The following is a 13448-nucleotide window of genomic DNA, read 5'->3' as shown; positions in this document are numbered from 1 at the left end:
AGCTCGCCATGAGAGGAAATCTCTGCAGGTTCCTGGTGACTTCTCCGACGACGATTCCTTTGTTTTTTCGGGCCGCGAGGGGGGGGGGGGGTTTTGGGGTCGTCTGCCTCAGGCGCCATGGAGGCCATTGTTGATTGTTCCACTGCCACAACCGCGATTGAGCCGGTCGAGTTATCTAAGACGGAGTTCCTGACACCACCAAAGCTGCCCTTTCCTCCCTCACAGGTTTTATAATCGGCACCCTCCTAGTCCGCTACCTTGGCCTACCCCTTATCCCTGCCAGGCTGTCTGCCCACCACTGCTCCCCCATCTTAGACCTTCTTCGCAAGAGGTTGCAGCTTTAGAAAGCCAAACTCTTATCCTACGCTGGTCGACTCGAGCTGATCAGATCGGTGCTTCAGTCTTGCTATATTTATTGGAGTAGTATTTTTGGTCTTCCAAAGGCTACTATCAAGGCGGTGGAATCTATTATGTGTGCCTTCCTTTGGAAAGGTGTTGACTCTGCCAGGTTCCTCCACCCTATGAGCTGGGCTTCCCTTTGTGTCCCTAAATCTGAAAGAGGCCTCGGGCTTAGGAGGATAAAAGATGTCAACATTGCTGGTTCCATCAAGCTCATATGGAAGATCCTCACCAACAAATCCTCCATCTGGACTTCTTGGGTGTATACTGGTCCCCTGCGCAGTGACTCTATTTGGTCCATTAGCCCACGGGCTGATTCTTCTTGGGTTTGGCGCAGAATTCTTCAGGTGAGGCAGCTAGCCAGAGATGCCATTTCGAGCAGGATTGGTGATGGTTCGACTACCTTGCTTTGGCTTGACAAGTGGCACCCTTCTGGTGTTCTCTCTTCCATTGTCAGCCCTAAAGATATTTACTCCTCTGGATTGGACAGATCTGCCCCTGTTGCCGTTATCATCTCCAGTGGCTCGTGGTCCCCTCCCCTTGCCGACCTCTGGAGCTCCTTTCCCCCTATCCTCCCTGGGCATAGAGGCAGAGGCGACACCATCTTATGGCTTCCTTCCCCATCGGGCAGATTCAGCTCTCACTCCGCTTGGGATTTGGTTAGACATAGAGGGACCCCTTGTCCTTGGTACAGAGTTGTTTGGTTTCGTGGCCACATTCCTCGACATAGCCTCACTGCTTGGCGCGCCCTTGCAAGCTGTCTTCCTACCCAAGCCTTTCTTCTTTATCGGCATATTCAGGTCCCCTCCAGCTGCTGTCTCTGTTGGAATGGGACTGAAGACGTCGATCACCTATTTTTCACTTGCCCCTTTGCCTCCTCCATATGGACCCGAGTTCTTCGCCATTGCTGGCCTGGTCAGCGCACTCCTCTTCCTCTCAGTAGGGAATGGATTTGGATCGACATGACATACGGAGGGAAGTCGATTTGCGACTCGGCTGGCAAGATTGCCTTTTGTGCCACTATCTCCCACATTTGGATGGAACGAAACCTCAGAAGATGGACATCCAACTCCCGCTCCTTAGACATGATTTGGAAGGCCATCTTTTTTGATGTTTCATCTAAAGTTAGATCCCTCCCCCTCGAGGATGTTAAGGATTCCCCAAGGAACAGGCTCATTGCTGTCTCCTGGGGTCTCCCTACTTCCATTTTGCACCCTAACTAGTCCCTAGTTTCGGCTTTTTTGCCCTTGGGCTTGTCTATTCCTTCTTTTTTCTTCGTAATATATTTTTATTCATCCAAAAAAAAAAAAATCCACTTTACTGGTATGCATGAATTAAGTGCTGTGTGTTTTTGTTACATTTAATGCAAGAGGTCAAGAATTAGAATTTCAGTTTAGCTGCTTTAAGTGTTAATAGACTGGAGATTTCTCCAAATCTGATCAGATTAATTAAAATGTGAATAGATCCTTCAAAACTGTTCAGGTTACAACTCTACATTGCAGCTTTGTAAGAAACATGCTGTGGCTGTAGGGGATAATGGGCTAGGACTATTAGTCTGGTTCATATCCATGCATAACAAGCACTATGTTATATAACATCTACCATGCGTAGACTGAGCAAATTTCCATATCTTGCTCTACAACACTGTATGTGAAAGCTTTATCGTTTAGACCTTGAAATAATATATATGGCATATAATGACTATTTTTCTGCTTCTTGCTTCCAATTGATGGGACTATTAGTTGCTGAATTGGCTTTTCAGTTTGTATGTTTTCTTAGTGGAAGAGTTATCTAGCTTGGTGTATCTTGGCATTGCTTGTGTGTCAGGTTGGACGACTTGGATTCTACGTTATCAATGTCTTCTGATCCAGGGGGAATGAAAAGCTGTGGATTCAATATGGAAGGGTTGACACATGCTGGTCATGCAACAAACAACCCGTCAAAATCTTTCAGGAGAGGAGTGAGAAGAGGGTCTGAAGGACTCAAGTCAATTGGCCGATCGCTTAAGCTTGGTGTTACTCGAGCAGTATTCCCTGAAGATCTTAAAGTGACAGAGATGAAGATATTTGATCCTCAAGAAAAATTTATTCAAATATGGAATAGATTTTTTGTCATATCTTGTATTCTAGCAGTATCTGTGGATCCTTTATTTTTTTATCTTCCAGTTATCAATGATCAAACAAATTGTCTGGGTATTGATAAAAAGTTAGCTATCATAACTACGACGCTGCGGTCCATCATTGATTGTTTTTATGTTATTCACATGGTTATCCAATTCCGCACGGCTTATATTGCTCCATCATCTCGGGTTTTTGGACGAGGTGAACTTGTGATAGATCCTGCACAGATAGCAAAGCGTTATTTGCGACGTTTATTTATCGTGGATTTTATTGCTGTGTTACCCTTACCTCAGGTTTGAAATACTTGTCAAACTTTCGCTTCCTTTTTGCTTTATAAGCATGCATGCCATTTCAATTTTGCGATCTTTGCTGTTTGATTATGAAGTCTATGTATATTACAGAGCCTACATGACTTAATTATTTGTGTTTCTATCTTTTGGTATGATTTCCATGTAGCTGCTAAGACCTATAGCAGTATCTTGTTATAGTGACACCTTTTCATTTCTCTCTTTCTCTCTCTCCCTCCCTCCCTCCCTCCCTCCCTCCCGTGCATATGCACTACAATTGCCATACTTATGTTTGGATTGTTGAACTATATCTGATGCAGTTGAATCACCTAAATATGTTTATTTTATTAGAAATAAGCTTTGGGTTGGAAAATGTATGTATTTGACCTTTGATCCCACATGTTTTTATTGCAATGGGCCACTTTAATGGGCCTATAATATGGATAGAGGCTAGGGATACGGGATTAGTTAAATAAGTGTCTTTATTTTTAGGGTTTTTTACAAATGCCCCCCTGAAAATGCCCATTTGTCCAAATGCCCCCTTACAATTTTTCTAATTGTAAACTCCCCCCCTATTTTCAACAAATTGTAGCATTTTGGTCCTGTCCGTTAATTTGGGATGTTAAACGTTAGTTTTAGGGTTTGTAATGACCAAAATGCCCTTGTGACAAAAACCAACAAAAATTAAAATGTAAAGTGATCAAATTGCCCTCATCTTCCCCAAATGGTTTAGGGTTTGAAACTGAAAATCAAACCCTAAACCATTTGGGGAAGATTAACCCTAAAATCAAATCTCCAAAATTGAAATTTCCTTTTCTTGTTTCCGAAGCAAATCCTACTTGTTCCCTTTGAAAAACTCATAACAGGGCATGACAAAAATCTGCTGTAGCATTTTGTGTTTTCTTGTTCTTTATCGTCTCAAGCCAGTAAGGTTACAATCTTAGCTCTGGGTTTTCATTTGTGCAATTCCAGTTCGACTCCCAATCCTTTTCATTCCTTGTTAATTTGAAGTAAGTGAGATAAGGAGTGGAGGATAAAGAAAGTGAGAAGCATCGAAGAAGAATTACAGTCCATCTGGAGAGTAAAAACACATTCAAGAGTCGAGATTGCGAATTTTTCCCATTCATGGATACAATTACTAAATTCAATGAAGATTTAGTAAGAGTAAATCTCACATTGCAGATGTAAGAGTGTCTCCACACTCTGGTTCTGCAAGTAGGGCTGGATTGGGCTTCAGTTTCAGGCACAGTGGTCTTCCGCTGTTACAACAAAAAAAAAAGGGTATTAATTAAAAAAGAAAAAGAGGATCAGATTTATGGAATTCTCGTTTACCTTTCTCTATACAAAGAGTTCTGAAACTTATATTTTTTAATCTTACTTGGTCCCCCACTTGTTTCATGTCTTAACAAAACATGCAAAAACAAAAAAAAAGGGTGAATAGGAGAAGGACAGGAAATCTTTTCTGCGTATTTTGTAAAGTTCCTTTTCAAGGATCAAATGGTTTCAGGTTCCCAACAAGAAATTCGAAAGAACATTTGAAGCAGGAAGCGATTCAGCCTCATTTATTATTGTTTTGATCAGGTTCCCTATTGTCTTGAAGGTTTGATTTTAGGATTCATCTTCTCCAAATGGTTTAGGCTTTGATTTTCAGTTTCAAACCCTAAACCATTTGGGGAAGATGAGGGCAATTTGGTCACTTTACATTTTAATTTTTGTTGGTTTTTGTCACAAGGGCATTTTGGTGATTACATACCCTAAAACTAACGTCTAACGTCCCAAATTAACGGACAGGACCAAAATGCTACAATTTGTTGAAAATAGGGGGGAGTTTACAATTAGAAAAGTTGTAAGGGGGGCATTTGGACAAATGGGCATTTTCAGGGGGCGTTTGTAAAAAGCCCTTATTTTTATTGCTATGTTATTAAGGCCTGATTTGGTATGATTTCTATTTCAATTTCAGGGGGTGATTTCTATTTCTGAAATTGTTTGGTTTGATTTTTGCACCTTATTTCAGTGAAATAGAAATCAAGTTGAATAGAAATTCTGAAATAGCTGAGGAGCTGTTTCAGAATTTCTATTTCATTTGATTTAGCACTCTTGCTCTTGAATGAACACATGGTTAATTTCATGGGCAAAGTAGTAATTTCATGTTAAAAATAAAACCACACCCTTCTTCTCCTAATGGTCGCACCACCACCACCCCACTCCCACCATTGTCACCGCCACCACCACCACTACTACCCTGTTACCACCACCACTATCACCACTACTACCCCGCTACCACCACCACCACCACCACCACCACTACTACTCCGCTACCACCACCACCACCACTGCCGCTGCCACTGCTACTGCCACCACCACCACCTCCACCGCCACTACCACCACCATTGCATTGCCACCACCACCGCCACTACTTCCACAACCGCCACAACCACGCCACTACTTCCACAACCACCACCACCACCACCACCACCACCACCACCGCCACAACCACCGCCACTACTTCCACGTCACCACTACCCTGCCACCACCGTCACCACCACCACCACCACCACAACCACCGCTACTACCCCGCCGCCACCACCACCATCCTTCTCAAAGAAATATAGAGAATCTATTCTTAGAATTTGAATTATCGAATGAATTTTTTTATTCTTGAAATATTTCATATTGATACAACCAAAACAATTTCAATTTTTTGACCAAAAATCTATTTGTTGACTATTTCAAGAAATCAATCCAAAATTGAAATAGAAATCATATCAAATCAGGTCTAAGTGTTTTAGTTTGGCTGGATTAGGTTTCTATAGGTCCAATCCTATTTTGAGTCAGTTTTCTTTATTATTTCAGTTTCCTAATCAGTTTATGTTACCTAGTTAGTCAAGAATTGGGTTAGGCCTTTCCTTTTTAGTGTGTAAGTCTGTTTTTTAGTATTATATACATAGTTGTCAAGGCATCGGGGTTGACCCTTATTTATGCCAAATGTCATTTAAGTAAATGATTGTTATGTCATTTACTTAAGATATTATTCATAAATAAGCAAATATCTCTTGTTTGAATCCAATAAAAATAGTTAAAAAATTAAATTCCAAAAGGATAAAAAATCAATCCCCTATAGTTCAAGAACAAAAATTGGATTTTCTACAGTAGGTGAAATTTTCAACTTTCTAATGCTTGGGTTTTTCTCAAATCTAAAAATTTCATAAATCTTAATATGGTAAAACGTTATTAAAAACCAAAGGAATGATAAAATATTAATTTATTTTGATATCGAAAAATAAATATTTTCATTCAGAGCAATTTTGATAGCATTCGCACACTCCAAATAAGGTTTGACTGGAACATACCTCCTTCAATATAACTTAGACACTAAACTCTCCCTCTTCACCTGTTGTTGCAAGTGAATCTTAGAAGCATTCAAGAGGGTTACCAGTTGTGAACCCTTGCCTGAATTTTCTCTTTGATAGGGCTTGTATTGAAGAAGTTATCGCTGTTGATATCATGCTGGGTTTCTGCCCCTGTTCAGGATTGAGAGGTTGAAGGCAACCTTCTTGTGTTATTAAATAAAAAGCCCATGATTCTAACTTTTCATAAATATCCCTAATTCTTACTTTATTCCATCCCTTCCTCTTCCTTTCTCGTTCCAGAAATACCCTCCCCTTTAAGAAATTGCTTCCAATTACATACTTAACTTTATACACTTCCAATCTTGGTGGTTATTATCTTTAATATGTCTTTGTGATCGGATGGGTCCAAACAATTTTGTCTACCAAAACTTTATATGATACAGCATGATCAAGTGTGCATTTTTGCATTTGACTTCACTATGTGTGTAGCTGTGTGATCCTTATGATTGGGTTCATTATTGATGCTGTGGAGGTTGTTATTTGATGGACCCCAGGTCGTACTGAAAAATATTTGCATAATATCATGATGGTTGTCCTTACAGTTACGTGCTGGTTATTCCTTGAGTGGAAACTGTGGAATGAATTAGCTTATGACTACTGCCTCCTTAGTAGTCTTGTTATTGTATTTTCTTAATATGTACTAGGTAGATAATTCCTGCTTTCTATATAGGCCAAATTTCTTCTAAACAAACATGTTTTGTTGCATGGTTCATGTGTGTATAGGAAGTCGATATATTATTTTGTTGCTATAAGATAGTAAGATATGTGGTTGGATTAGAAGAATGTCAGAAACCTCTTGGTTCCTGGAGTTGAGTTGCTGGAAGAGTTGTACTGATTACTTTTTGATATGTTCAGATTGTAATTTGGAGATTCCTTCAGACCTCAAAAGCCTCAGACGTGCTTGCTACAAAACAGGCATTACTTTTCGTTGTCTTGATTCAATATGTTCCAAGGTTATTCCGAATCTTACCTCTGACGTCAGAACTGAAAAGGACTGCTGGTGTCTTTGCTGAAACTGCTTGGGCTGGTGCTGCCTACTATTTGGTGTGGTACATGCTTGCAAGTCATGTAAGTACCAACAAATTTGTGTTTGGCCACTGAAATGCTTTTTTGATCTCACTGCTGGGCAAGTTTGTATGTTGCGTGAAATCACACCTTTTCTTTTTATGCCTGTTAAATTTGCCCATCTGTGCTATTATTCATGCATGAAATTTGTATGGAAGATGGTATCATTTCAATGATTGTTTAATTTTATTTATTTGATAATGGCTATCAAACTGAAATAAGAATTGTGTTCTGTCAAATGATCTGCCAATTGCATGACACAGGGCTATTCATTGAGTTGTTTTTGAGTGCCCTAAATTGGGACGGTGAGGGGGGAAGCACAAGTTGGAAGTATCAAGAGTTTTGGGCTGTCCCCATAGTGTCTCTCCTTTTGCAAGGATGTGAACTTTGGTTGTGCTATAAAGATCAGGCAGAATAAAATTGAAAACAAAATGAACGCAAATTTTGCTTGTAAATTATGTAATATGTGTCGTGTTTAGATATTAGGAAAGCTTAGAGTATTGGCATCATCTTTTGACAATTTAGTTGCATGCAAAAATAAATTCTTTTTGTTGAAAAATAGGAAGGGGGTGATATTGTGCAAATTGGAGATGACAGGACGAAGGATGGACTCCCCTGCCACCCCCCCAAAAAAAAAAAGCAACAAGGGAAGGCTGGATTGACTTAGTTTGAAGTGCTGAAAGGGACATGGGTGTATCTGAGTTAACATGCTACTATGACTTTAAATATAGTGAAGGGAAGGTCAGTGGTTGCATAGCCAATGGCCCAATGCCAAGTTGTAGGGATAAGGTTTAGTTGAGTTGAGTTGGGAGAAAATAAAAAAATGATCACCAAAATGTATCACTTCTAAGATTTTTTCTTCAAACTTGTGTACGAAGAGTTTACCTGGGAACTTTGACTTTACATTCTCTTTCTGCTGTTCTCATCAAGGCTATCTACATGTAAAGTTTACTCTTACTTATTTCGCTCATTTCGGTCAAAAAATGCTCTATTTCAACGAAATTTTCATCATTTCGGATGTTTGCCCTCCCCCCCACCCCCCCAAAAAAAAAAAAAAAAAAAAAAAAAGGTTCTGGCAAAAAATGCACTGTTTTGGTGAAATTTTGCAAATTTCCGTTTGACCAAAATGGCCTGCCAAACCAAGTTTTAAAACTATGCTTTAAAGGATTCTGGCTCCATTATAGTCAGGCCGTATTGTTTTTTAAGAATTTTCTCCATCATAATCTTTTATCATTTCGAAGATAAATATACGTATCTTGATCTTGAAAATTTCTTAATCCTTACTTTTTATATGGACCATAGCTACCCTCATGAACTTTTTATGTGCAATCTTTCATCCTGAAAATTTAAGTTAAGTTTATTTTAAAAAAATGCCAGTTCAGGTTTGAGTTCAAGAAATCATAGCTTTGGCTCATTTTCATTTGAATTTTCCTTTATATATCCCTATATTCTGTGCACCAGTTTTCTCATCTATTTATTATAACTTTGGGGTTCCAACTATAATACGCATCCAATGGCATTCTATGGCACCATCTGCTAATTTAGTTAATTTGTTGGTTTGTTACTGTTTTTTGTTATCATCTGTAGTCTATTATTGGTGGAATTTGCAAAGATAGGCTACTGATGCTACATTGTTGCAAATTTGGACATGCATGGTTTCTGTTTAATGGGTCCATGCAGAATCGACTGTGCTGGAAAGATGATTGGACTATTATTTATACAATCTGCATATTTCCTCATTTGACCACATGCCAGATTCTTACTGGCAGTCAAAATGATTGTGATCGTTTTTATTGCTGTGATCATCTGACTGGGTTGAAGCTTACTTAAAGGTCTAGGCACTGTACATCAGGTGGTGGTTCATGCTTCTTTCATTTTATAATGTCTGTCTGCATGCAGTTGTTTCCTGTCCATGACTTCACTTAAAAGATGCCTGCACTTTTTTTTTTGTTAAGTAGTCCTTTTGTAAAACAATTCTCTGGGTACCTCTTCTTCTTCTATCATGGTTTCCACTATAAGTTGCACGCATGTTTTTGAGCATCTTATGGCACATATTTGACCACTACTTGAGGGATCCTTTGCAGATAGTTGGTGCTTTCTGGTATTTATGTGCCGTGGAACGCAATGACACTTGCTGGCAGACAGCTTGTGAAGCTAACAGCCAATGCAAGAAAAATTACTTGTATTGTGGCGACGGGCATATGGAAGGTTATGATGCCTGGCTCAGCATCAGTAACGGTGTCCTTTCCACAATGTGTTCTCCAAGTGGAGGCGGATTCAATTTTGGAATCTTTACATTGGTTTTGTCATCTGGTGTTGTTGCATCCAGGCAATTCCTGTCTAAATACTGTTTCTGTTTGTGGTGGGGCCTACAAAACTTAAGGTAACTTGTTAATTTTTTTCCATAGTATTTATAGCTAGCAGCTTCTATCATGTTTCACGTTGATTGATGTAAACAGGAGGTATGTTAGTGTGCACTATGCCACTATGGCATGTTTATTAATTAGGAATCTTACAGAATGCATCACACTCGTGTTGTAGTAGATGGTTGATCTATAAAAGCAGTACTTGTAAAACATGTTTTATGCTAAGAGTACATGTTTTTTTTTTTTGGGTGAATAACTAAGAGTACATGTTGTGAGGGTAGAATGGGAAATAAGTATGTGTATTCCACGTTAGTAAAGGGCATTTATGTAATCTCTTTTATTTTATCTCATGTTAGTGAATATAGGGGAAAGGCATTAGCCTCTCCGCAAAGCGGGGGTAAGGCTGCATACAATATGACTGTCGTCCCCAGACCCCACAATGGCCAGAGCCTCGTGCACTGGGTACACCCTTTTTTTCATCAACCTAAGCTCCCCAACTCTTTTTGCGCAACCTCTTCTTCTCCTTCCTCTTTCTCCTTCTTTCTCTTTTCTATTGTTTCTGTAGCATATTACAAGTGCGGACTGGGTATCACAGCGGGCTTGAGAGTCGACCAGCAATCACTCTCTCTTCTTTTGCCTCTAGAATTGGAATCCTAGAACATGTGAGGGTTCCAGAAGAGGCTATATCATGTGAGAAGAATTGATTAGTGTTTCACCCATCAACCAAGAGATTTGATGGTAGAGCTTTGAATCCAATTAGACAAGCAAGGGAGCAGTACACACTTTACCGCTAAGTGTTGATTTGAGTGCCTGTATAATGTAAGACTAGAACCTGAATAGGTCTAAATCCCAGGCAGGATAAAAAAGAAAATCTCCAAAGAACAAGAAAGAGAGCAATGAGAACAAAAATCATATGAGGGAACCAAGAGAACAATGGGCACTAAAAATAAGGGAAACAAGAGAACAATGGGAGCTAAAATGGGAACTAAAAATAAGGGAAACAAGAGAACAATGGAAACTCAAATGAGGGAACAATTTCCTTGGTTGAAGTAACAAATAAAAAAACCAAAAATTTGTAACCTGTTGAAGCAGCAATGATCTTGATGTAATAATCTTCAAGAAATCGATGTGACAATCAGTTGAAAGAAATCCTAGCAGCTTGTAGCACTCTTGAACCCGATTTGAACAAAGTTAGGGTTTGGATTCAATAACTGATGGAAGGGGATGGGGGAAGGGAATGGGGGAAGGGAATGGCTATCTCAGCTTGGGCATCTCATCCAACCTATCTCAGGATTTCCACAGAGGCTAAAGCCAATATTTCATTAATCAAATTCGTCTACATTGCTGGCCTCCCTTACAAACTTATATAGAAGACTCAAAAATAGACGTAGACACTAAAAAGGAAAGGCTTAATCCTATCATTAACTAATAAGGTAACCTAAATTGACTAGGAAAGTGAAATAATAAAGAAAACAGACTCAAAATAGGACTCTAACTAAACTAATAAAGCAAATCCCGTTTTCCTTCTGTCTACCCCTATTTTAGGCTCATTAAATAGGCCAATTACAAAATAATCCCACGGGATCGAAGTCCCAATACATATATGATCCAACCAAAGCTTATTTCCACTAAAATAAGCCCTAAGTGACTTGTCTACATCAATTCTCCCCTGCTTGAAAAAAGGACGAATTTTGCAAAAAGGAGGAATCAACTTTGTGTGATAAACATCTGTCTTCATCCCATAACAGTACTCAGACAGCTCGGGATGTGAGGAATCTAATCTTCAAGGAATGAAATTCTCTTCAAAGAACTCTGGTGGCAATCCGAACTCTATGTGCTCAACTTCAAAATCAGCAAGCATGTTCATGGGGTCTTCTACAGTTAGGGTCTGCAACCTTATCTGTTTCAAACTCGTCAATATACGCCTTGACTTTTGAAACATTAAGGACTTGCTCTTCCATGACGACAGAAATTGTTGGAACATCAACAATAATCTCATAGATGTCATTGTTATCATCAAGGGTGTCTTCACACTCTTCTCCTTCAAGGGCAGCATTAAAAGCCCATTCACCTCCAACCTGTGGTTCACACACCATCAGCTCTAGAGTGGATTCAATGGCTGTGATCACTGAGTCTGCCTTCCCTCTTTGCGGGTAGAATTTTGCATAGTGACCATCATCTAACTGTGGAGTGAATCTTTTTGCATTAACCTGCTGAGATATTGTATTTATTTGTTGCTTCATTGACTTCATCTCATCAGTTAAACCTTTGACATATCAACCAGTTGTTGAAGAGTAGTTTGGTCACCTGTAGGAGTAGTACTTGGTGTATCCATAGCTCTGATACCAAATAATGTAAGACTAGAACCTGAATAGGTTTAATCCCAGGCAGAATCTAAAAGAAAATCTCCAAAGAACGAGAAAGAGAGCAATGAGAACTAATCATATGAGGGAACCAAGAGAACAATGGGAACTAAAAATAAGGGAAACAAGAGAACAATGGGAACTAAAAAGAAGGTAATGTAGTCCTAGATAGGTAGGAGACCTACTAGGAGCTAGACAACCAGGATCTGTTGAGCTGCTGGTTCGGTGGGGGGAAGAATTGAGGTTTTAGGTCAGGGTTATGGTTAGGGTAATGGAGGTATGTCTTATGTGGTAAAGTTAGCCAGGTGTAGGGGAGTCTAATGAACTAGGTTTTATGGGTTTTGGATGGGTAGAAATAGGTTAGATGGATTTGGGCAACAACTAGGGTTAGGGTTTTGAAAGGTGGAATATGATGGAATTTAGGGTTTATAATAGGAAATCAGATGGTTGAATAGGATTAATAGTTAGGTCGAGTGTGGGTAGGGTGGAAGGGATTATATGTTGAAAATTACAGCTAAATCAGATGGTTAAATCTGGAGTTATGGAGGTTTCCTAGTAGAGATAGGAGAGAGGGGTAAAAGTGTAATTTCAGACAATCGGCTGGGTAGATGGATTTGGGCAGCAACTAGGGTTAGGGTTTTGAAAGGTGGAATATGATGGAATTTAGGGTTTATAATAAGAATCAGGTGGTTGAATGGGATTAATAGTTAGGTCGAGTGTGGGTAGGGTGGAGGAGAATACATGCTGAAAGTTACAGCTAAATCAGATGGTTAAATCTGGAGCTATGGAGGTTTCCTAGTAGAGATAGGAGAGAGGGGTAAAAGTGTAATTTCAGACAATCAGCTGGGTGGATGGTGCTGAAATTTGGATTGAGTTTCCCTTAGGGTTTGAGGAAGATTTGATCAAAATTTTAGTAGGTTCTAACGGTTAGATTTGGCTGGGTAGAATTCTCGCGAAAATCACCTTGCATGTGACCTTCTAGAAGGGAAGAAGAATACTTGTAGGTTTTAGGGTTCTAATGGGAATTGAGGGGGATTAGTGTTTAGATGATGGGATGGGCTTGGGGTTAAGATCGAGTGGAGGGGATGATGTGAGGGTTTTGTAGTTAAAATTTGAATGAAATTAGATGGTGGAATTGTGCTGGACAGAATGTAGAAGGTCTAGGGTTTAATGGATCGATGGGTTTTAATGGTGGATGACAAGGGGAATCGATGGGGCTAAGTTTAGAGGATTAGAAGAAGGGTGATGGCTAATAATATCAACTACTTACTTGGAGTTGCAGGTCTTCAATGGCAGCAGCTTGAAGACAAGTAATGGTCCTCCCGATCTACAAGATGCAAGAAGTAAACTGGAGATTCACCAGTCCCTTCACCTTGATAAGACTCACAAGGCAACACTCAACAAAGCAGGGCAGCAGCAGCAATGGCAGCAAGCAAGA

The 13448-nt window shown here is 39.6% G+C and overlaps 1 protein-coding gene across 2 annotated transcripts in view; it reads left to right on the top strand.

The window, feature by feature from the left end:
• Positions 1-13448, top strand: part of LOC122664338 (probable cyclic nucleotide-gated ion channel 5) — an 80852-nt gene that overhangs the window by 29359 nt on the left and 38045 nt on the right. For both annotated transcript variants that reach the window (XM_043860115.1, XM_043860116.1), the window contains exons 3-5: positions 2227-2812; positions 7072-7284; positions 9366-9664. In XM_043860115.1, coding sequence (XP_043716050.1) covers positions 2227-2812; positions 7072-7284; positions 9366-9664 — 1098 coding nt within the window. The remainder of the gene's footprint in view (positions 1-2226; positions 2813-7071; positions 7285-9365; positions 9665-13448) is intronic.

This window comes from Telopea speciosissima, chromosome 6 (assembly GCF_018873765.1).
Source record: "Telopea speciosissima isolate NSW1024214 ecotype Mountain lineage chromosome 6, Tspe_v1, whole genome shotgun sequence".
NCBI classification, from domain to species: domain Eukaryota; kingdom Viridiplantae; phylum Streptophyta; class Magnoliopsida; order Proteales; family Proteaceae; genus Telopea; species Telopea speciosissima.
This window is presented reverse-complemented; position numbering and strand designations above follow the sequence as displayed.